The sequence below is a fragment of the Hydractinia symbiolongicarpus genome, chromosome 5 (genome assembly GCF_029227915.1).
Source record: "Hydractinia symbiolongicarpus strain clone_291-10 chromosome 5, HSymV2.1, whole genome shotgun sequence".
NCBI classification, from domain to species: domain Eukaryota; kingdom Metazoa; phylum Cnidaria; class Hydrozoa; order Anthoathecata; family Hydractiniidae; genus Hydractinia; species Hydractinia symbiolongicarpus.
The window spans coordinates 24,831,150-24,855,457 of NC_079879.1; the positions used below are offsets into that span (position 1 = coordinate 24,831,150).

The window sequence follows — 24,308 nt, forward strand, 5'->3', positions numbered from 1 at the left end:
CGATTACATTTTAAATTTCCAATATATCGTGTATCGTGATGATTCGCATTTTGATAAACCTTTTACACATTCGAACTGATGCATGCATAGCGATGCAATGGTAAAGATATATTCAAAGAGAACTACTTGTTTTCGTTCGAAAACAAATTGATGTCAGATTGGATTAGGAAGTCTAACTTTCTTAAGAAAGCAGGATCTAATTAACATCAAAAACAACAGCACAGTAAGAAGACTTAACAGTGCATTTAGTCCAATGCACTGCTTAACTACAATATCATTTGCATTTCAATATACAGTTCCAAGCTTTTGCCATACAGAAAGAAGTTTGAATTAACAAAAATGCAAATGTGTTATTGAAATCTTCATGAAACTAAATGTTTGATTTCTCCTTTGCATAAAATTCATTGGGAAAATATATATTTTCTTGCATATAAGAAACTCAGCAACATTTTTCAGACAAGACATTATTGATTAGTATGTCCATGTCTTCGATTATAGAATGTGGAAGCGTTTGCTTGGTTTCACGATCTGCTTGCTATGTTTTGGTGTTGTCTATACAGACAGTAAGTTTAATGTTTCTATTTTTGCATTCAACTTTTACTCCGTTTACACAGCAGTCACGGGGCTATTAGTAAAAATGAATACCGCATATCTGAAAGACAAGCTTTTATTGTATTTAACTGCTTGTTTTTTGCACACTAGCTAACTTGAAGAGTTTAAGACAAGCTATACCAGTTGCTGTAGTACAAGGAGGTGCTTTAGCTGGATCGGGCAAAAAAGATATAAAAAATGAAACAACTCTTATATGTAATTCTACGTATCAAAACTGCGCTGATTCGCTTATACGACAAGCTAAATTTGATAGAAAGTTAAAAAAAGTAAACTCACCATTTAATGTCACAGAGTCTGCATATAACTCTTCGGTTGCTGGAGCATTGGACAACAACAAAGCAACAGTATTACACAATAAAACCATACATATCATTCGCGACATGTCAGATTTGAAGCCAAACACTGCTAATGTCGTCAAACCTCTAAATAAGACTATGCCTTCTATTAAAACTATAAACGTATCAGCTCCTACAGGAAACAACATGACAACTAAGGAGATAGAAAATTCCTTTTTGAAAGAGCCTGCATTTAACAGGATAAACAATTCCTTTAATAACCTTACCATTGAAGCAATGGTAACTAACAAAACCAATTATGTTCCTACATTGTCTATACCAGTTAGCAATAATACTAAAAACAAGATATTTAATCAGACTGGATCTTTTGTACTGTCAAACTTCGTTAGCAATAATACTGGAAATAAAGCACTTTTTAATGCAACTGATTCTTCTTCACAAACAATGCCAGTTAGCAATAATACTGAATATAAAACTTTTCCCCATCAATTTGAATCACAGTTTAACAGAAACCTAACGAACGATATAATATTAACCAATAACACTGACAACAATGGCTTTAATATCACTATGCCATCGTTATCCAAACAGAACGTCATCTTACCGACCTTTAATTTATACGCTACATTTTATAATTCAACTCGATTAACCAGTCCAACAAACAATACTACAAGTAAAGAGGTACTTAATAATAGAGAAAATAACTCTCAGATGACCGTCTTGACGAACAATGCTTCTTTGGACGGACTACTTAACAACAAAGAAAATATTACACAACTGACTAACCAATCAGGACTTGATTTTACTGATAAGAACTTGGTTAAACAAGAACAACTGAATACCAGTAAACGAGCACAGTTGATGTTACCATCTCACGCGACAAACATATATCTACTTTGGTTAGCTGACAAGATCCATACTATGCGAAAAGAAGGTAGGTTCTTGTAGCGATGATTAAATGGCTTATTAGTCTTAATTTTACACCTGATTTTACCGCACTGTCGCCGATGAGTTTAAAGCCTTCATCATCTATTTACATAAGTTTTTGTCCAATTCAACTGTATACCATACAGATGGCTAAAGCTGCTTCCTATTGAGACGTTGTCTCATCACCCATCTGTTCAATTTATAAAATATGGCAGTGTTTTCTGAATTTTTATTGGTTGTTGTAAGTTGTTCATCTGCAAACACCTAAAAATTGATTTATGTTAATTCTCAAAGCTGTCAAAATGCGGATGTTGCAAATAAAAAAATTCGATTTCACTTGCCCATATCCAAAATCTCGGCAGCTCCAGCCTTAATAGAAAGCTAACTTAACTTTGAAAGACACAAATATTTGATGTTAACATTATTGACTCTAATAACAGCATGGCTTGTGGAAAAAAAACTAAGGTTTTTTGCAAACATGCAAAAGAATTAAAGTATTAATTTAGCAAATGTGACATGGAACCGTGGCTATTTTTTAAGAAAAACAACAAATCTGATTTGCTTCATAGAAACAGGCACACGTCGACAGTCAAAATTTTGATACAAACAAAGAAAAGTTGTAGTTAGCGTAACACTATACCATGCTTGTTTTTACCTAGACAAAGCGGAAAGCAAGGACGACCATGGAATATTAGTGGGTCCATTAGATGATTTACCCGATCACCCTAATGGAAATGGACCACAAGATAGAAAAACGAAAGATTTGGAGGGATCATACAACACTGATCCAGTAGGTAAGGATATTCATCTTTTAGAAGAGCTTGATGTAACACGTTAGCTTGTTCGCTCTCTTCACACCTACTTGGGAGTGTCATCTTTCCCTTACATTTAAAGAAATGGGAATACAAAACAGAGTCTTCAGTTATTGATACACGAATCGATTTGTTCCTTCCGATACTACAACTCGACTGGTGCATCACATTAAAGTCGCCGCTTTTTTCCTGCTTTCGACTAGTTGTTTTTAACAAATTTTTTTCAATATGTCAGAATTTCAGCAACGGCTTGCTTTCTTCCAGTTAATAGATATGCTTTATTTCAATGCAGCAAATTCTAAATCAATGTTAGAGTGTAGTAGTTTTGAAACCTTTTCAAAACTTTTATGAAAAAGAAAAACAAACATGGCAAAAAAAAACATGACAAAAAATGGTGGAAAAAAATTAAAGTAGTTTATTTTTACCAACTCGAATTTTTTTGGTTTTACCACACATAGATTCTTTTAAATTTTCCGCTCTGTTTTCTTTCTTCTTTTAAACCTTAAAATGGTAACCGCAGCCATTATTACTTCATATCCGCTGTCTGAACATTTCGTTGCTTTGTGCATCGCCTATTCAACAAGTAACTTTTGTATGTACGCAATGTCAGCCCGACTATTTGAAAGCAACTAATCAATTCGTGTATCATTAGCTTCAAGCATGTGATGGTGCTTGTTTTAGCAAAAAAGGTTAATGTATGACTTTATATCACACTACCTTAGGAAAGAAAGGATCGAAACATAAAAAGAAGCGACCGAAACGGGCTACTTATAATTTTGATATCATTGGCACACCTCATGATCACACATACAACTATTTAAGCTCTCACCCTGACACCTACGATGATGAAGTTCAAAAGCCCTTTGATTTTGCCCAACATCAACCACTCATTACAAAGTTATATGACTTGACACGCAATCCGAAGCAAGTAATAGCCCAACATAGTGACACATGGGACAAAAATGTACCGCGTTATGACCTTTCTCAACAATACTATACAGGCGCTATTGATGATTATGACAAGATGCTGAAGCAAGAAATAAGCAATTTAGATCGAAACACAATCCCCAAAGTGGGGACAACATATCCAAATGATGGTATTGACACTCCACATGTACCAATAGGCACGCCCTCTATGGCGGGAGTCTATCATGATAACTCTTTGCAGAATATACTGGAACAACATCTAAGTGAGAGTGCACCTACCAACACTCAGCCCAATATCGAGCCTTTCCTTGACGTTATTAAAAAGGCAAATGAAAAAAACGTCGAAGGGACCTTTCCTTATTCAACTGAATTTAGTCCAGAAAATTTAGATACCAGGGGCGCAATACCTACGTCTGGTTTTGCAGAAATGGAACGCAAAGATAGAGATAAACAAATTCAAAGTTTGTTAAATACGTACGATCTACAAACAAAGCAAATTGCAAATTTGTACAAAAAAATCATTAGTCATATGACTCCCCAAAACAATGTAGAAGCTAGATCTCTTGGACCTCAACATGAAAGATTCCCTGATAACCAATACCAAGAAGAACAAACTTACCATGAGAATCTACCTGACCAAGAAGCTGAGTTTAGAAGTGCTATGCCCTACCCTGAGAAGGAGAGTGAAGCGTATCCAGAAAAATTGTCAGAAATATCTGAACACGCTGAGCAGGAAAGATATCATAATTATATACCGGATACAGATGGTCATGCCATTGAGGGTGTCCCTTATCCATATCCAGAGCAACTAAGAGATCCGGATAGTGATTTTCAGAGAAGAAACAATGAGTATCACAACTTTCATGATGAAAATCCATATTATAGAAATTTTCATCGGGATATGCAACAACGAGATGGATATGATAAACCATTTGGTGAAGAGAAGGAGATATACAGACAGGAGGAGGAAGATGATGTGCTCAAACGACGAAATCTATTTCCACCAACATATGAAGAAAACTTTCAGGATGAAATTATGCCACGGGATCAAGTCCCGAATAATGGGATCATGCGTAATAATATAGTAAAGGAATTTTTAAAAATGTATGCACATCAAAACCGAATTCCACCTGAAGACAATGTTCGTAATAACATTGAAACCACACCTTATCAAAACGCTATGTTTCCTAATGTAAATTTACCTGTAAACAGAATGAATAGCTTCCAAAATAGTGATGGATACGTGCCAATTCGCCCAGCTTCGGCATTTTTTCCACCCCGAACAAACGGCAACCCAATTCAAGGTATAACCGTTCCTAGAAGCAGAACTGCACCTTTATTTAACCAGTTTGCCCCACAACAAATTCAGTCTGCAATACAGGGTGGATCAATGGTTAATATGGGACAACAACCCATTCCTTCACCACAACAAGCAGCTGTTATGACGAACATGGGGACACCAGCGACAATGAGTTTTAACCAGATGGGTCAAGATCAAGTCAGAAATAATATTGCAGGCCAACAAGGGATCGTGATGTTGATGGTTACAACACCAACAAACACTGACAATGAAAATAGTGACGAAAATAGAAATGGAAGAAAAGAAATTGTGAAGCATAAAGGTCAGGAGAATATTTATCATTTTTTATTATGTAGTCAAAATTAAGCGTCCCGTTTAAGAGATTTTCTAAGAGCGTTACGAACAACGGACGTCAGCGCGATTTGATCTCTCCTGCTTTTTCTTTCTATCAAGTTTGTGTACGCATATGAAAACAATATTCCATTCTACGATTTTACAGGCAATAACTTTTGAAACACATAGCTAACGAATAAATTTTTAGAACTTACTCATGATGGCATCAAACGAACAAGCAGTAACGTTACAGATGATGAACGTGAGTTTTATTTTAAAACAAATCATTTCGAAGCTTAAAATTCAATTACAACACAAAATTAATTTTGTTTTTCTAATGTAGGTGACTTCTCCATCAATTTAAAAAAAGCAGCGAATTTTGTATTAAACAATGCTGTAAAAGAAGGAAACATATCATTAATTCAAAGAGCTGAAATTGAAAGGAAACTCAATCGTTTACTTGATCAAAGATATAAAAACAAAACTAGAGGTATGTAAATTACTCACACCCCAGTGTAAAGTAAGTTACTCACACCCCAGTGTAAAATTACTTACACCTTAGTGTAAAATATTTTCTGTAATAACATCTTTTTGAATTTTGATTTTCCTTTACGTTAAGAGAAATCTTTTTGGCTTGTAAAATTTATCGGAATATTTTTAAGAGATTACGATTTTACTGGATTTAAAAAGAAATTGATTTTTTCCTGACCACCTGTTAACTAATGAGTGATCATGAGAAAAGACCTGACATAATATAAAATTGTTTATTAACTGTCATAAAACTGAGTAAAAATGATGAAAAGTCACTAACGCATCCAACGCCAGCACAAAATGATTCAGAGATATTACAAAAGAATTCGTCCGAAAAAAATGAAGGAAAATCTAAATTAACTGTATTTTTTATGTACGGAAAAAGAATTTTAAGTTATATTGTATGTTAATTTTTTTATCTGCTATAAAAACCTGCGACTGTTTTTTTTATTATCATGGGAATTAACTGAATTGTAGCTTGATGGTAGAGAGTATGCTTCTACTGCGGGAGGTCTTGTGTTTAAACCCCAGTCGAGTCATACCAGAGACTATAAAAGTGTGAATCTATCCTATTTGCTTAGCGATTAGCATGAAAATAGAATTGATATCTTAGGCGGTTGTAAGTTGAGCGAAAAGCTCAAATTAAAGCTTTAAATGAACTAGGACCATCTTCGCAGGGCCCTCGTTCAGTACCAATAGGAACTGAAGAGGTCATCATGGGTAAATAATTTCAAAAATAAAAATAAAAGACTATTTATTTCAAAATAAAATTGTTTAATTAAGAATCAGCGGATATGACATTTGGATAGAATCGACGTAGATACATTGAAATTGAAAGTGTTTTTGTTCTGAGAAATTCTTGCAAAGTTTTGTTCATTACAATTCGATCGTACCTCTATTTAGGTGAAATTCGTGCACAAACAAGAGCAGAAATACCCCGAGCATGGAATGGTACATGTATGGATACTCGACATGACTGTGCCCAGTTTAAAGCTGGAGGAGTGTGTCCATTTATGAGAACATTCATGAAGGGAACTTGCACTAAAACATGTAATGATTGCCCTGAAGATAATTGTAAGTTTGGAATTTTATGCATAACGAAATTTCTAAGTTGTAACACTTTAACTCCAAAATTTGCATTTCTTGTTTCAGTAAAAGGTGTAACCGCAGCGAAGCTATACGACTACATTTTAAAGAAAGGAGCAAGTATAAAATTTTCAACTGCAGCTGATTTTTTGGCAAACATCAAAGGTGTTGCTAAATCTCACACGCCAACAGTAACTGTTCAAAGAAAAATTGATTTAAAAACTCCAAAAAGTAAGAAAATCTAATCCAGTCAAATAGTGGCATTATCGTGCCCGACAATATTTCCAATACGATACTCTTTGGAAAAAATTTCGAAATACTTTGTTTAGATAGACAAAAATAATTTTTTGAGGCGTTGTTAACAGATGAACACTTTTTCATTTTAGTTCCTGTAGATCCTGTTATGTATCTATCTTTTGATAATGTCACAGCCGATGGAGTTGTAAATGATAACTCTGGAAACAATAACAAGGCACTGTTAGAGAAAGGTGCTGCAATGTCACCTAGGATTTTAGGTAAGGAACTTTTTTAACCCTTATATATTTAGATCTAAGTTGTGGAAGGTAGCTTAGTTTTTTACTTGCTTGCTGTCTTTTAGTTTGTATTGTTATTGCATTTTGCTTCTGTTATTACTGTAATCATAGTCTCCGTTCTCGTCTTCGTCTTCGTAGTCTGTGTTGTTTTTCATTCTAGTAGTATTTTTAGTCATCTCTGCCGACATTGCCGTCAATGTGGCACTGCCGTCAACGTTGTGGTTTTTCTAATTGTTCTTATGGCAGTGATTTTAATTTTACCTGTTCTAGGTACTTGTGGGAAAGCCATTGAATTAAATGAAGGTAGTGTATCCTGGAGTGGTGACACTTTCAAACGCAAGCCAGATTCTGCAATTTCTATTGCCATGTGGGTAAAAGTTAAAAAAAGTGGTGTAATCAATTGGTTTGCTAATGGAAAAAAAGGCGATAAAACATTCTATGCTAAATCAAAAGGAACGGCTGTACCAGCAAAGGTTTGGACACATGTTGCTGGAACCTTTGATTCGAATACAGGTTAGGAACTCTATTTCAATTTACCGAATGTAAGATCTTATTTGGCAATATAAATTGCAACGGAATATCTCTAAGTTCAAAATAAAGTTTCAAGGTGAATGGGTTCATCTGCAGCTATTTCAAATGCCACGTATTTGAATGAGATTTTAAACAAATGGTTTGTCTTTTGCATATTTAAATTGAGCAATTGCAGTAACTTTTGTGAATGGAAAATGTTTTGAAATTCTTGCATTCATCGAACATATAAAATTTTGCCAATGAGTCTGGCCTCTGAAAGATTTGTGAACAACTTTCGTGAATCGATGCTTTTGCGCATTTTTTCGAGCATTAAAGTGTACAACTGCTCTTCTTTCTTTTGTATTTTTACAATGCTTTTGTAGGTTTAGCTAGAATTTACATCAATGGAGATTTAGAAGAAGAGTTACAACAACGTAAAGGAGCCAAGCTAGCTAAGAACTGGTTAGTTAATGGTATCGGAAGTACATTTGGAGACGACAGCTTGCATTATGTTGACGAAGTAATGATATATGATCGCGCACTAACAAATAGTGAGGTCCGAATGCTTTTTAACAGATGCATGTTTAACAGAATGGTCCTGCATTTTGGATTTCAAAAAGGAAACAAGACAAATATCAATGATCAATCTGGTCTTGAAAATAACGGTATTCTAATCGGAGGTGAGCGTCTTATGAAAAAAAGTGAAAATTTTGTTTTCGTTTATGTAAGGAATACTTACTGCGTCTCCAAGGTAGAACCCTTGAAAGCAAGCGCGGAGTACTACATACTGTAAGAAAATATTTGAATTTTAAAGGCCAAAAACGTTTTAAGAGCAAAATTTAAGCAGTTAAAAGCAGTTGTTATTTTTTCATTTCATTATCTTAGGAGCTACGCAAAAGTCAAACTGTGATCGTTGTGGAGCATGTCTGGACTTAACAGAAGGACCAGATCCAACCATGAGAATCCAACAAGTTTCTGAGAAAAATCTACCCAAGATCAAGCTCTCCATTACCGCTTGGATAAGCTTAAACTCTACAAGGGGTGTTCATAACATATTTACGACGGAAAGCAGTGAAGGTAACATAGGCTACCGCTTACAGGTAGTGAATGGAAGAATAAGATGGGCTATTGGGACAGATACTGTGCCTGTCCTGTTTGATAACATGACTACCAGTGTTGTTATCCCTGAAGCATTATGGACCCATATTATTGTTAGTTATAACAATGAAAATGGCTTGATTAAAATATATGCTAATGGTTTATTAAAATTCAAAGACAATGTACCGGAATATAAACGGGAATATTTGCCGACAAATTGGGACAACGACGCCAGCATTGGCGACGCGACGTTAAAGGGTTACATAGATGAATTTATAATGTATAACTGGGAGCTTGATGATTCGGAAGCTTTATATGTAAGAAATTATTGCGCTGATCATCCAAAACTTGTACGGTTTACTGTTAGAGTACCCTTAACTAAAAAGACAATTGTACCAAGGGCGCAACAGACAGCTCTTAGACAAAACTGGTGGGATGTATATACGAAGTTCGCACGACAGAAAATGCTTCGCGCGAAAAAAGGAACAACTGAGAAAGCTACAAAAAATGTTGCGCTTACACCAAGCAATTCTTTTACTCTCCTGAAACGAAAGAGAAGAAGTTCTGAAGTTTAATATCTTGTGTTATTGTTTTCACCATGTGGTGTATGAGTCAATTAATTGCAAACGCAAAACAAAAATAAATTATTAGAATAATTTTCTCCTATAATGTAACCCGCTAGAAACACACATCATTTGCTTTTATATTGTTCCAGAATTGTAAATAAAACACGCTTCAAATAAACACAATTTTTAACTTATACATCGGTGTAATCTTCTACATTTATTGGTCATGCCACTTATTATCTAAATTCTGTAGGATAATAATACCTCATGGTTGATAATACAGTGAAATACCTTAAGGCTAGTTTCCACTTGTCTGGATCGGACCGGATCAGACCAGGATGGGATCAAATTACAATCCGATCCAGATCCAAGTGAAGATTTCCACTTCTAAAAGAGCGCGAATTTTCTTTCAAAAAAATTGTAAACAAATATGGCTGCAATAAACATTAGAACTTTGCTACTTTTGATAGTTTTAAAGAGACGCATTCAAAGAAGAAAGTTAAGGAATAAATACAAAAAAAGATGGTGTGTAAGAAAAATTTTCCAAGAAAGAAAACAGAAAGGAGATCTATTAATAAAAGATCTAATCTCTTTGATCACGAGTATTTTTTTAAACAATTTCGCATGTTACCTGAAAAATACGAAAAACTTATGTGGCACCATTGATTTCTAAATCGAATCTAAAACGTGAAAGCATACACTCATTATTTTTTATAAGAATACGGGTAAATTGGGCTCAAGCTCAATTTGCTTAAGATTTTCCCAATTTGAGCCTGAAATTATGCTCAACGAATGCTTAATTTCAAAACTCATTTCATGGTCTGATACTTGAATGATTTTCAGGTTTTACCTGTCCTGCTAGCTCCTGGACTGAGTTAAACATTTTGTTCCATTTATTTGTACATAGTTTAGTTCAAAAGATTATTTCATGCAAAAATGCTGTTTCCTATCACTTAACCTCGTCCTTTGTGTGATACTATTTTTTACACTTGATTTGGACAGAAATGGAAGTGAGGGAAAAAAAATCCGAGGCTGGGAAATATGCTTAGTATATGCTTATTTTTTAAGCATGTGAGCTTAAGTATGCTTATAAGCTTTATGCTTATAAAAAATAATGAGTGTATCTGCTGATCAACGTTTGTGCTTAACTTTAAGATATCTAGTGACTGGAGATGCAAAATCTACCATAGCAAGCAGCTATCGCGTGGGACCTACAACAGTTGGTAGAATTATAAGCGAAACATGCAATGCGAAATGGGAAAAGTTGTTGGGAGCAGGACAGTTAAAATGTCCATCAACGCAAGCAGAATGGAAAAAAATAGCTGCAAATTTTGAGAAACTTTGGCAGTTCCCTAACTGTATTGGGACAATTGATGGAAAGCATGTGATAATGCAAGCCCCAGCACGTGGAGGTTCATCTTTTTTTAATTATAAAAAGACCCACAGCATAGTGCTAATGGCAGTATGCGATGCAGACTACAAGTTTTTATTAGTTGATATTGGTGATAGTGGCCGCCAAAGTGACGCAGGTGAATTTCCCATGTTTTCGTTGGAGATGAAGCATTTCCTTTAAAAATCAACTTGGTTAAACCTTATCCTCGTAATTTATTAAATGATGGAAGGCGCATATTTAACTACAGGCTATCAAGAGTTAGGCGAGTAATAGAAAATACATTTGGCATATGCGCATCCAGATTTTGAATCTTTTGCAGGTCCATAATTGGCACTGTAAAACACGTTACAGAAATAACAAAAGCAGCAGTAGCCTTGCATATTTTTTTAATGGATGATAGGAAAATGTATTGCCGGTCTGGATTTAGTGATTGTGTTACAAATGGTATGCTGAAAGAGGGTAGTTGGAGAGATGAAGAGAATTTTATTAGACATTAAAAGAGTGTCTTCTAACAATTTTACATTGGAGGCTAAGGAAGTTATGACTGACATTGGATGTGTTTCCTGGCAACAAAATGCAGTGAACTCCACTGCAGACATATTTGAATCATAAGTAAATACTAGAAAATGCAAAGTAGCATAAAACATCTTTCTCATAGAGCACAGTCATCAATAATTCCTAAATCTTTTAATATTTTATTACTAAACAATGCTCTTCTGATTTTGTTCCTTTGTTTTGTTCAAAAAAAGAAAATGGCTTTTCTTTTGTAAGATTTGAGTGGTATCCTACTCAGATGATGTGTTTACGAAACTTTGTCTTTGTAATATAACAAACAAGTCTATACGTAATATCAACAAAATTTTAAAGAAAACGAGTTGCAGTATATATTATATAAATTGTTTTTACTTTTCAAATTTTATGTCAAACAACACTTGTTGGATTTTAATTCGTGCCAACGTATTTTTTCTCTCGTCTAAACCTCTCAGCGTGTCCAGTAAACTTAAACAAAATAATTTATTTCCGTTTTCCACTGGCTCTTCTATTTGTAATGGTTGTTGTTTGTCTGATTCATTTAAATGCCTATCAAGCATTCTCATTAACAAGAAATCAGTATCATTTTCTTGACTCGAAACATAACTTCTTTTTCTATGATTGACAGGTGTTGTTTCAGCAGGTGGATCGCTTATCTCACTTTCATGGGATGACACATTATAATTAGAGGAAGTGGAATTATTTTCTTCATCAATACTTTCGCTTAATATTGATGATGGTATGTTTGAAATTTGTGTTTTATTGGTGAGGCTATCTCTTAAAAATGATAGCTCCTCAAAAAAGTAGCAAGTTGGTAATGTTTTTTTAGCAGAACCAGATCTTATTGCCTTCTCCCTTTTTGACAAAGTTTTTCGATAATTATCTCTTACGTTGTTCCATTCTTTTTTCAAGGTGTCCACTAAGAATAAAATATAAATAAATGTATTAGCTAGCTTTTCCCAATCTTGCAAAAAAAAAAAAAAACAACTCTCCATTAATGAAACTGACTGAATAATTCTTAGTATATATGAATGAAAAACTATCTAGTCGGCACAAAAAAACCGTCCCTCTGTTTTATAGAGATTATGTCAAAGATATAATTTTGGGCAGAATTTTAATCGAAAAACGGTTTTTCAATCTTTTTTATACTTATTAACAAAAAACAAGATGTCTGAAATGAGAAGAATGCAAAAATAATATTTTTTGTCATCATTCTATTTTTATAATGCCCACTCTACAGGGAACGTTTATGGTGAGAAATTCCACTTAGTGCAATAATTGTCCGTCTTATTTAGGGCCCGCTTTATAGACTTTTTTTTTATAACAGTTTACTCTAAAATCTCTTTACTCCAAGTACCACTGTCCGTCTTATACTGCTGTCCGTTTTAGACAGTGTAAAATTCCGCAATTTTAATAATTTATGCTTATTCGCATTATTTTCGAAGTCTTCTGAAGTCAATTTATTCTCCTTTTTTCATAGCTACATGGGACGGTATGGGATATCAAGCTTGCGTTACCCTGAAGGCGTGATTTTATTCAATCTTTTTAATAGAACTTAAGATGATATTCTCCTACATATACTGCCTGTATTAGATCATCTTAAGTTTTTTTAGAATAGTTTTAAAATACAATCCTTGTCAGTATTTTAAAAATTCAGAGTAGTTATGATTAACCCTTTTAACTTAAATATCTGCACCTCCCTGAAGAAAATGCTGGTATTATCACTGACACAATAGACACCTACAGATGAGTAAACATATTTCTGAAAGTAAAATCCAAAGAAATTTCATGAGTCAACAAATGGTTGTCCCTTGCATTATACCGTTAAGTTTAATTTCTCTAGAAGTTCCTCCACTTAAAGCGGCTGCCTGTCTATCTGTCTGTCAGAAAATTGTCGCGCTGGACACACGAAATATTTATGCATAAAATAGCATAAGCAACGTATGCAAAACGGACCAATTTCCATGAATTTTTCACAGTCTAATTTAGATCAGGATTTTTCCAACTAGTCTATTGTATGTTACCCGTCAGAGATACAATAAGAATCGCCCTAACATTTCTGCATATTTAAGGCAAGTACATAAGTTCATTAAGATGACAACTAAGTATTTTTTTTCGCGAGGTCTAAAAACGCATTTCGCAAAATTAACTCGACTGGATTAGAACATTTTAATTTTAGAAGTGCTCTGAAGTTGGTTAAATTTACAAGATTTAAACAGCACACACGCAAAGGACGATGGATACGGATACCTACACTTCATTGTCAAAATACTGCACCAGAAAAAAATTCGTCTAAATGCTGCGAAATTCTAAAATTTAAACCACAAGTCGCGAAAAAACTGAAAAAAGAGGCAGGCAGAAAAAATTATTTTAGCAAAATTTTCTGACAATAAAGTAATCTTGGATAATCAAAAAAGTCAGTTTTCTCCATTATTCATGTATTTTGTGCTTAACAATATATAACTACAATTAAAGATTTAAAAAGTTGTGCGAAATTATTAACTATCTAACTATTTCCCTTAGGCCGCAAAAACTGCAAGATTGCATTGTCACGGAATTGTAAAAAAGTACATTTTAAGTCTTCGATGTTTGGTGGTTATCCAATGGCGTGTCATTGTTTTAAAAACGAAAGATAAAAACGTAAAAGAAAGCGTACCTAAAAAGAATAATAATTAAAAATAATCACTTCGCGCCTCATATCGCAAATTATCCTGTGTTTGTTTTTGCTTCGCCTACAAATTGGATTTCGTCAAGGCGGCCTAAAATGAGGAGAAATAAACAATTTAGTGATAGCTAACTACCATAATGAAAGATTCAACTTTTTAGGTTTTTCAGAATATAAAATCACAATCGCAGACAAAATATAATGAAACTGGACAGATAATTTCAAATTTTGCTACCACTGGATGCTTCTACTATATTAGAAACATGACCCCATTTCACGAATTTCGCGATCTTTGTGTGCACGTGAGTTCTTTTGTTGTGCGGGCGCTCTACGAAAAATGTTTTTAACGCTCTCTACCTTGCCTGCCCGTGTACAATAGACACGACTTTGCAGTCTCTGAACTGCAGAGTATTGACTATTAGATCATAAGACCACGTTTACAAAATGACGAAAAAAACTGTTCTTTGTTTCATTAATTTTGTCCATGCTTCATCACTTACTCCTTTGAAGAAAATGCATCTAGACACACTATGCCCTCTTATTGTAAGGACATAATTTGAAACTATGGTGGGCAGATTCGTATGAACCTAAAAGTACCCCGGAGGTAAAGTTGCCAATCTTAAAACGTTCGCGGCGGTACATCAATATAAAACTGGATATCACTTACTGCCTAACGTAACCTTTAAGCAACTCACCTATATTTTGTTTGATTGACGGAGTTAATAAGTAGATTCATTAGAGAAGTAAGGAATCAATACTGATTAATTAAAACGATTCAATTCATCTGTTTCCTTCAAATTTGTTTAGCACCTTATTGATACTAAAATATTATTACCTTAACATGTTCGTCCAGGGCATCTTGTAATCTTTTGCCAAAATCTTCGTGAACTTGAGTAAAATTTTTGACCTGAAATAGTTAGAAACATTCGAATAAAAACACCACTTTGCTTTATTTTTTCGCAATAAACCTCATTCGGTAGTCTCAAAAGTGTCCAAAAATAAACAGTAACCTTTGACACAAAATATGGAAAGTCAAAATAGTTGAAAAACAAAACAATATAGTTTAAAAGACACACACGAAAACAACCTAATGTCAAACACAAGCACTTAAACTAAATTATGGAAATTACCGTTCTGTTTCTTATAAATTCCTGGGCATCTTTCAGGTGACCAGCAAGATTAGACACAAGATCACTCTTCTCTTTCTCGTCCAACACATTGAGCCAAAATAAGCGAGGTTGGCTAAAGTTGTCTTCATCTGAAGTTTGGTACCTGCGTGTTTCACCAGTACACTGAAAAAAAAAAAAAAAAAAAAAAAGAAATCAATAACAATTCGTTATTTACCAGATGTCACATCGATGTGAAACATCTTTGAACGGACTGGTTTAACTTGGTCCGAAAGGTCAGTATATTTACCTGTTCCACATGATCTGAAGCAAAACTTTGCTCCGCAGGCCCGCTAAAACTATTTGGGAAATAATTAGGTGCATTGTCTTGGTTGTCAATTGCTTGTGGACCATCTCTCTGGTAATTTCGAACAGGCACAGTTGGTCGGTTAACAGGCAACTGTTGATAGTTTGCACCCAATCGGTGGCGATGGGTGTCACCATAGGAGAATAATCGACCCTAGTAGAGCAAAAAACGTTCATTACAATCCATTGTTACTCATCACAAGATGTTTCCATATCCCTTTATTGATCAAACCATATAGATAGAATGAGATAGAAAATAAACAAGCAATCTTTCAAGAATACCTGTAACATCTTATCGGGTGATGCTTCAACACCAGGCGGCATATGAGCAGGCGAAAAAGCGATTTGTTCAACTTCTGCAAAATAGTTCTTTGGGTTGCGATCAAGAACCATTTTTCCAACTGGAATCAATGGAAACTCGCTGTGAGGCCATACCTAAAAGCATCATAGACCAAGTCAAAATCCGAAAATGTTAGTAAAATTATCGAATGCTGCGCCTGATTTAAAAAAGGGGTTTGAAAACTTGACATACTTTTGTCACATCAAATGGATTGCTTGAGTAATTAGCTGCTTCCTCCAATGTCATTACTTGAAGTTGTACAGACCAAGACGGCTAAAAAGTACAAAACAATACAAACATATTAGCCAGAATACACCCTTAGTTGAAGTCAAGTAATCACAGAGTAAAATTATTGGCAAAAGCTGTGGCAATAGTAAGCAAAAATATCTAGTAGTAACGTATTATTCTGTCAAATTCTCTCTGTAGTATACACGAAACTTACAAATTTTCCATCAGCAATAGCATCATACAAGTCTTGGATAGCATAGTCAGCATTTTTTCCAGATATGTCAGTTGCCTCATCTGCAGACAAATTTTTAATTCCTTGATCTGTCTAAATTATAGAAGTGAGAGCAAAATGCAGTGACAAAACATAAAAAAAAACTGGAGATGAATTTGTTACAAAAATTAGAAGTTACCTTGAAATGAAATTTGCAGTAGCAAGCCTCTCCTTTGTCGTTTACCAGTTTAAAGGTATGACTGCCATAACCATTCATATGGCGGTAACCATTAGGAGTTCCACGATTGCTGAACAAAAACATGACTTGGTGTGTAGTTTCAGGTCGTAATGATATGAAGTCCCAAAACATATCTGGATCCTAATAATGAATAATAATGGACAATACATTTGTGCATGATAATACAACATACAGAATGGGAATACAGTTTAAATTAAAAAGTCTATGGTTATTGCCGCCCAAACGAATGGCAATAACCATCCTTGAAGACAAAAATCTGTTAACATGCCCTTCACATCCCCTTTAATGAAATTAAGAAATTTTTACTTTAATATTGTTAATAAAATTTTTAACAGGATAGAGATTGGGTCAATCACTTCAACATGACATTTGTAGAAGTGCCTGAAAAAACAATCTCAGTTGTGAATTCAGTTGGTCTAACAACAAAATATTGTCATTTTATCTTACAAGAATTGTGTTGAAATGGCACAATTCTGCGAAAAAATGAAACTATCGATAGCAAAAAGGTGCAATATAATAAATTTAATAGTTTCTTATATATGCACTCTAGAATAGCATTACAGACTGACATAAACCAATGTTGTTCAACCAAATAGGAAATATCATAATCTACACAGGAATATGCTATGACATGTGAAACTTCGTTCATGGTAACTTTTTGTGCTGGAATTAAAATGTGCTTCAAAAATGTTGTAAATAGAACTTTTTACACAGGCGATAACATTTTCTGTTTTATTTATCCCATGAAAACATTAAAGGTAGCTTAATATGAAATCTTGTTTCTCAGATAAATTGTTCAGACATATAACTGTGCAAACGCAGTGATTTGGTATGAAGGAAGAATCACTTGTAAATGGCTTATTACATACCTTTAAATGGGTTTGTGGGTTACGCTTTTGTGTGTGAATAAAACTTGGAAACAAAATTGGATCACGGATAAAAAATATAGGTGTATTATTTCCCACTAAATCCCATATTCCTTCCTCTGTGTAAAATTTGACTGCAAAACCACGTGGATCTCTTGCTGTATCAGCACTTCCAGACTCTCCACCTAAAAAATATAATACATATAATTTCAGAGTCTTTTCTGTCTGCCTGTTTGTAACAGGCAAAGTGTATGTGTTTTTCTTTGATATCGCGAAAAAATTTATATCTCAATTGCTAAAACTTCTGACGTTACGGTGCGATGTCAATAACACTACTTTAACGTCAATATCTTATATTAAATTAATGAAGCCATTACAGTGCACCTACACCTAAATCTTTGAGGCCAAATAACTTGGAAACAAAGTGGTGACGTCAATAATTTTTTCACTGCATGGGTAACCAGGGACCAGTTAGGACCAATTGGGGTAATTTTCCCAAACCTGGGTCCTCAGATCTGTTTGGAATAGACAGGTTGATGATGTGATCAAAAATCCTTCAAACCCTAATACATCTCTGCAACCGTTAGTCAAAAGTACATAACCTATACATTTCCTTAATCATTAATTCAAGATCTATGCGATGAAGGCAACAAGTAAACAATTTTTTTTAAAAAAGGTGTTCGTTGAAAACGGATGATCCTATACATCATTTTGATCAGCGTCACAATACAGGCACAGAATAAAGTTAATTTCGGCAATTATTTTTTATCTGCACTGCTGACGTCAGCAAAACATCTAAAACAACCTATTTTTTCATTGTCATCTTGCCCAAGGGGATTTTTCCTTGGGCCTTATCGACTATAAATATCCTGAAAATTATTAAAAATAAGTTTTTAATGACAAAACACTGTGATGTAAAACGTTTTGTTAACGCTCATCATATATGTTAATCATATTGCAAAATAATTGTGACATTTGAAGATGTAAAAATCTTTTATTTGCATGCAGTATTTTTTTGTATAACATATAACAATTTAAAAGGGGAAGTTTAAAAAATTTAAGAAAATGAAATAAATGCCTTGAAAGAGCTAAAATAGTTAAATATGTTTAGCATTGGAGTTCTTCTGCCAGTCTTTTATTTTATTGACCATCAAATTATATCTGTCCTGTATTTTTTACAATTTATCTGCTAATTATTTACCACAAAATGTGAAAAAGAACAGATTAAAAGTGTTTTAGCATAATTTTTCTGATACTAATTTTCTGATTCAACAAAAGCACATTGCGCAATATTTGTTAAATTTACATAACCATCAAATCAGATATTTTTAATAAACTTATGATGCAATTTTATTTATCCAATCTAAAAGCCATTGAAGTACAAATACAAAATAAAAATATATATATATCTTGCTACTTATGCCATCAAAAGTAAAACCAATTAAAATTTCAAACTATAATTTTAAAGATATATGCATGCAAAATAGGTATTAAAAGTACCTAAATTTGAATAATTGTGTTTTAATGGTTAAAAAAAAATGCTTATTGCACTTACCAACAGTAGAAAATCTAACTCCAACTGGTGTTCGTTTTCCAATTTTTGAAAATGGTGAAAGCCTTGTGTATTTTGTAACATCATGTGTAGTCTCAAAATAACCAAATGCACCTGCCCCCTTGGCATGGACAACTCTTTCTGGAATTCTTTCGCGATCGAAATGAGCCATGTCCTCGATGAAGTTGTTGTCCTGTATTAAAATAGGACCCCGAGGACCAACCGTCATGGTGGCTGTTTTAGTTTCCATGGGTGCTCCATACTCTGTGGTGAGATTTTGAGCCTAAAATATAACAAAAAAATAGGAGCACAATCTACACTTTTATTCCATCTAAATATAATATATATATATATTTAAATGTTAACCTGATTCTGTGCAGCAAAATCTTTAATTTGATTTGCAGACTTTGTTCTTTCAGCCATTATTGATAAATAACTATGAAATACAGATCATATATGTTGTCTGTAAATTAAAAGATCAGACAATCTGTTATTACAGTCATGTTTATAGAGGATATCGTAACTTCTTTATTCATTTAATAATATACTAAGGTTAATAAACAAAACTTGCTTTCTGAAATGGGTAAAGAAGCCCCCTTATACTAAACATAAAGTCCCATTCCTCAAAGCTTGGTCAATCTCTCCATTTTGGAAGACTAAAGAATAAATATCTCCTTAACCACCTGTTAAAAAGGCATGATCCCATTACATGCATCATTATAATCAGCATCTTTAAGACTTACACAATAGAAGCAACTACTAAATTTCTAATGATTTATCTTATTTATATATAAGGGTTTACAACCATGATCAACTTTTCACAAATAAAAAAGATTCACTCAAAGATAACTTCTAGCCTAGAGGTCGATACATCAATCTTGTTAATAAAAAATAATTCTGCACACTCAACTTGGTGGCAAATTGGTTTGTACATCTCTGTATATATTTTTTACATATTAATTGTACATAACATCTTTTAATGACATACACAAACCTAGAATCTGTGAATACCTTGCAATAATATACATTATTAAAACCTGTGTGAACAAACAACCTTTGACATGCATACATTGTTTTAATCAAGACTTGCTTCAAACAAACCATTTAGAATTTGTTTTAACAATCGAAATGTTGTTATACTTATACATGTCACTATCATTGAATATTTAAACCTCCCAAAGGAACAATTTCTTGTATTAAAACCTGTAAATATATATATTATTCAAGCATATAACTTCACAATAAAAAAAACCTGAGAAGTTTGATTAATGATTTTTTATTTTATTTTAACAGATATATATATCGTCTTGTTACTACAAAACATTATCAACATAAATTGTTACAATTATCTCACAAGTTTTTTAAATATAACTTTCAACAACTATCTAACACAGTCTAGATCAGATTGGAAGAGGGTCATTAATATACCCCATCCAACCCATGCTAGCATGGAAAACGGACGTTAAGCTGAGAACGATGATGATGACTACACATTACACAGAGGACATATAAAACAATACTTAACAAAACATACACCGTTGATTAAGGCTAACATCCACTGAGTGGAGCACAAATGCACTTCTGCCCTTGTTGACTATAAATAATATTTATCTTAAAACAATTTTAATGGAACAGATAATTCCTGTACATTAATCGTAAGACTATTATCACGAATATACATGACCTCAGCTATTTTTCTCTTTCACTGGCATTTCTAATATCTAAATAATGAATAATTCTGCTTTTCGTGACAGTTTTATCATTAGTTGATACTGCTTGTTACTTTATTTTACAGCAACATTGAATTTAATACTAGTCAAAGTCCCTTTAAACAGCATTTTCCTCCATATGTTTCTCATAGGTAGATGGGATCAAGAACACGGTGAGCATTTGTATCATAATTTTTTTGTCTTGCCACTTTTTATCAATTTTTATATACTCCTACTAAGTTAGTATTTCTTGATAGGAGAAGATCTCAGCATTATCTATGCAATGGAAAAATATGTGAAAATGTTGCTATATATATAGTCTTAAATACTAATTGAGTAACACATGGGTTGGGTTAAAAACAAAAAAAACCTTTTATATAATGGTATATGTATTAATTTTGCAGGGCAGTGATCTAGTCTTTGAAATATAATAATGTTTCCAAAATGGCAAAGTAAACATTATAACACGCAATCATATCCATACGGAAGACTGACATCAATATTTCTTAAAAGATGGAGTCATTGTACTGTGCCTACAAAGTCGAGGCCAAAAAAACTCAGAAATGGGTTGGGTGACCTCTTGTTTTATCCCAACGAGGGTAGCAGGGCGTCAACTAGGTGCAAATGCTGTATAAGGGGTTGAGGTTGACTGGGTCTAGTTGGGGGTCATTGCACAGTTTAGTATTACCCGGAAAATATTTTTCACAGATTGTTACAATTTTGCGAAACTTGAACTTCAATATCAGGTCACAAAAATTTGTCATGGCAAAATTTGTCACTATATAAACTGTGTCTGTGGTCAAAGTTTAACGTGGTCGGTATACGCTACTTAAAATAATTTAATGCATATTCTCGGGTCCAGGGTTACTTGCTTGAAATTTTCTGATCATTTTTAACAAAAATGACCAACATATTTAAATTCAGCATCAAAAGTTATGAAAACATGCAAATTTTTAAGTTATACACTACGTACAACTGCCTCTATTAGTAGCCAAACTTTTGATTTTTTATGAAGAAATGACCACACAAATTAACTGCAGTGAAATTTTTCACTGCAGTTAGATATTATGGTCAAACTCTTGTAAAATTTAAAAACTTTAAATTACAATAAATCCTGTTCTAATAATCTTTTAGTATTCTAAATGTCCTACGTTATATAATTTTTGTTGATAAATCCAAATATGCCACTCATTTTTCTCAAAAGTTCCTTGTTTTTCTTTTTAAAATTTGATAATGTTAACCCGGATCCGCGAATATGGATAGCTATGCTAGCTATAGCTAATAGCTATGTCGCATTTAAGTCCAAAACAGCAACCCTCCTGTTACACCATTGGAAAAAAGGAGGTAAAAATCGTGTTTTTTATGAGAGTTTCTAAGAGACGAAAGCGTGTTTTCTCCAGTTTTTTAACATCCGTCGTATCAATTGCTTTCAAATTTCAGGAAACGTTAATAATAACACAATGATTTTCACACACCACGAAAAAACGTGTTTTCTCATTAATAAACTCTTACAAAAGTGTGATGTTTACCTCCCCCGATCGCTAAATAAGCTGCGATGGAGTGTTAGTTTTCCCGAATTATCGTTAGCTACACTGAACTGAAAAAAACCCTAATATTTAAAGAATCACGGTTAGAATTTAGATTAGACTCTATCTGCAAAAAACAAAAAACAATCCAGTCTGCTATCTTGATCCAACGCGCGCTGCGACGACTTACCTTCGATCTATACTATTAGACTGCACTGCCCCCTTTTTCTATGCCCAGACAGCGGAACTAACAACATTCACTTTAAAAGCTTTTAAGGATGCGGATTCATAATGATTCAGCATCATTAGGATTAGGATTATTTTCCGTCGTATTCTCGTCCCAGCCTCTTTACCTATTGTTTCGGTCCGTCGCACACACAGACAAGGAAAGAACTTCTGCATCGAAACTAGAACTGCGGATTGCCCATAATTAAAATACGCGTTGTTGTTTCTTTCCAAAGAGCCTTGAAATTAAGAAGATACTAAGTAAGGAACGTTTTTTAGATCAGCTATTTCATATTACCTTTACTTTAACATCTTATGTTTCTTTTAGTCCAAAAAATATTTATCACATATCATCATAAATCTAAGCATAACATTGACTTTTATTTTGAAATAACGGAAATAAAAACATCCGAGGCAGAAAAAATGCAAAAATATGTACATTTAACAGTACCTAAAAGTAATAGACCTTCTTATATATATAAAAAATGACGCAGCTACATTTTCGTCCCCACAGCTCTTTGGGATAAGGTTTTATACAAAGCACTCTGGAGACGAGAATGGTCACACGTTATTTAAAAAAAAGTTTTCCGAGTTTACATTGTATCAGAGTTTCTAGGTTTGACGGTCTTTCTTAGAAATTCCTACCGTCGCTGGATTTTTACGACAAATATGAAAACAAAGGTATACTGGTCACACGTGCTTAGTAAATTTTTTTAGAAGAACTTTAATTAGTGCACTTGTGTCTTGTTTATCCAAAATTACTAATCACGGCTATAACCGAATTTCAGTTGGAGTTTAAATCACGATTGATGAAATTTACTTCACATCAAACAAGGACTCTAAAGTCGTCATAATTCAAATTTTGAGGTTTCATTAAAGATTACGGAATCACATCCGTAATCGGAAAATCGTTTATTGACTGATCTGTTCTCAATTAAAAGTAAAAGCACACATCCTAATCCAATTAACATAAATTTAAGACAAAAAATCATTGCTTGTGTTGACGCATAAATAACAAAGACAGAATAGTTTGCATTCTTGTTCCCAGAGCTTTTTAAGATTGAAAAGAGCTCTGGGGACGAGAATGGATAGTTTGTGAAAAATGTTAAGTGGGTAAAAGTAAGCCATGAAGACAAGATAGATCTGCCATTTTGTTGGATTAGATTACATTTTTCCGTTTACGGAGGTCTTTATTTGTAAAACTGAGTGGCTGGGCGCGAAAAACACGCTGTTAAGTGGTAATATTTTTAAATTAATTGAACAAGCAAGCGTACAAGTTAAAATTTTTAAACTAGTTATCTTGCAAAAATGGCGAAAGATTGCAGATTCTCCGTAAACCTGATGTGGAAAATCTGAAACATTGGAAGTTGTTTACCAACCTCGTCCCCAGGGATCTTGTATGTTTTCTGACATCGTCGCCATCCTGGATATTAGGAAAGATACAAAGTACTTAGTTAGTTCTTCACCAACCTATTAGAGTGCATAAGCCGTCCGGAATCCATCCAACGTGCTCTTGAGTTTTTTTAAACTGCTGGCGTTAACCTTCTCCATACCTGTAAAGTAGTTTGCAGATGATAAAAAACCTCTAATTTTCCCTCTTACCTACCCTGCAAGACACGCTTGGAGAAAAATAACATGAGATGTTTTGAAGAATGACTTCTAGAGATATCGCATTTAAAAGTTAGGCAATAGAGATATTGATGAAACTTTGAAATTTATTTACCAATTATCTTATAGAGTACGTAAATTTGTTTGAAACAGACTCCAAAAGTTTTAGTAAATCAGAACTCACAAGGATAA

At 33.7% G+C, this 24,308-nt stretch overlaps 3 protein-coding genes across 5 annotated transcripts in view; 2 read left to right on the forward strand and 1 right to left on the reverse strand.

Annotated features, from left to right (window-relative positions):
• The first annotated feature begins 686 nt into the window (after positions 1–686).
• LOC130645594 (uncharacterized) lies at positions 687–9,692 on the forward strand. Its single transcript, XM_057451633.1, has 11 exons — positions 687–1,842; positions 2,495–2,629; positions 3,370–5,196; positions 5,416–5,469; positions 5,551–5,697; positions 6,642–6,812; positions 6,891–7,055; positions 7,211–7,339; positions 7,628–7,870; positions 8,251–8,547; positions 8,753–9,692. Exons 1-11 carry the CDS (start codon positions 993–995, stop codon positions 9,538–9,540), a joined length of 4,806 nt encoding a protein of 1,601 aa, XP_057307616.1. The 5' UTR covers positions 687–992; the 3' UTR covers positions 9,541–9,692.
• A 953-nt stretch (positions 9,693–10,645) lies between these two features.
• On the forward strand, positions 10,646–11,104 carry LOC130646078 (uncharacterized). The gene has a single exon (XM_057452215.1). It carries the CDS (start codon positions 10,646–10,648, stop codon positions 11,102–11,104), a length of 459 nt encoding a protein of 152 aa, XP_057308198.1.
• Positions 11,105–13,876: 2,772 nt separating this feature from the next.
• LOC130645595 (catalase-like) overlaps positions 13,877–24,308 on the reverse strand; it is a 60,820-nt gene continuing 50,388 nt past the window's right edge. The window contains exons 1-12 of one of the 3 annotated variants that reach the window (XM_057451635.1): positions 22,474–22,554; positions 19,415–19,484; positions 19,052–19,331; positions 17,500–17,681; positions 16,571–16,750; positions 16,375–16,485; positions 16,125–16,205; positions 15,875–16,027; positions 15,537–15,746; positions 15,251–15,412; positions 14,956–15,027; positions 13,877–14,214 (exon numbers count right to left, since the gene is read on the reverse strand). In XM_057451635.1, the coding sequence (XP_057307618.1) occupies positions 14,188–14,214; positions 14,956–15,027; positions 15,251–15,412; positions 15,537–15,746; positions 15,875–16,027; positions 16,125–16,205; positions 16,375–16,485; positions 16,571–16,750; positions 17,500–17,681; positions 19,052–19,331; positions 19,415–19,471 (1,515 nt within the window). In that variant the 5' untranslated portion in view covers positions 19,472–19,484; positions 22,474–22,554 and the 3' untranslated portion in view covers positions 13,877–14,187. Of the gene's footprint in view, positions 14,215–14,955; positions 15,028–15,250; positions 15,413–15,536; positions 15,747–15,874; positions 16,028–16,124; positions 16,206–16,374; positions 16,486–16,570; positions 16,751–17,499; positions 17,682–19,051; positions 19,332–19,414; positions 19,556–22,473; positions 22,555–24,308 lie in introns of those variants that run through there. The other 2 variants (XM_057451636.1, XM_057451634.1) reach the window with 2 other exon arrangements.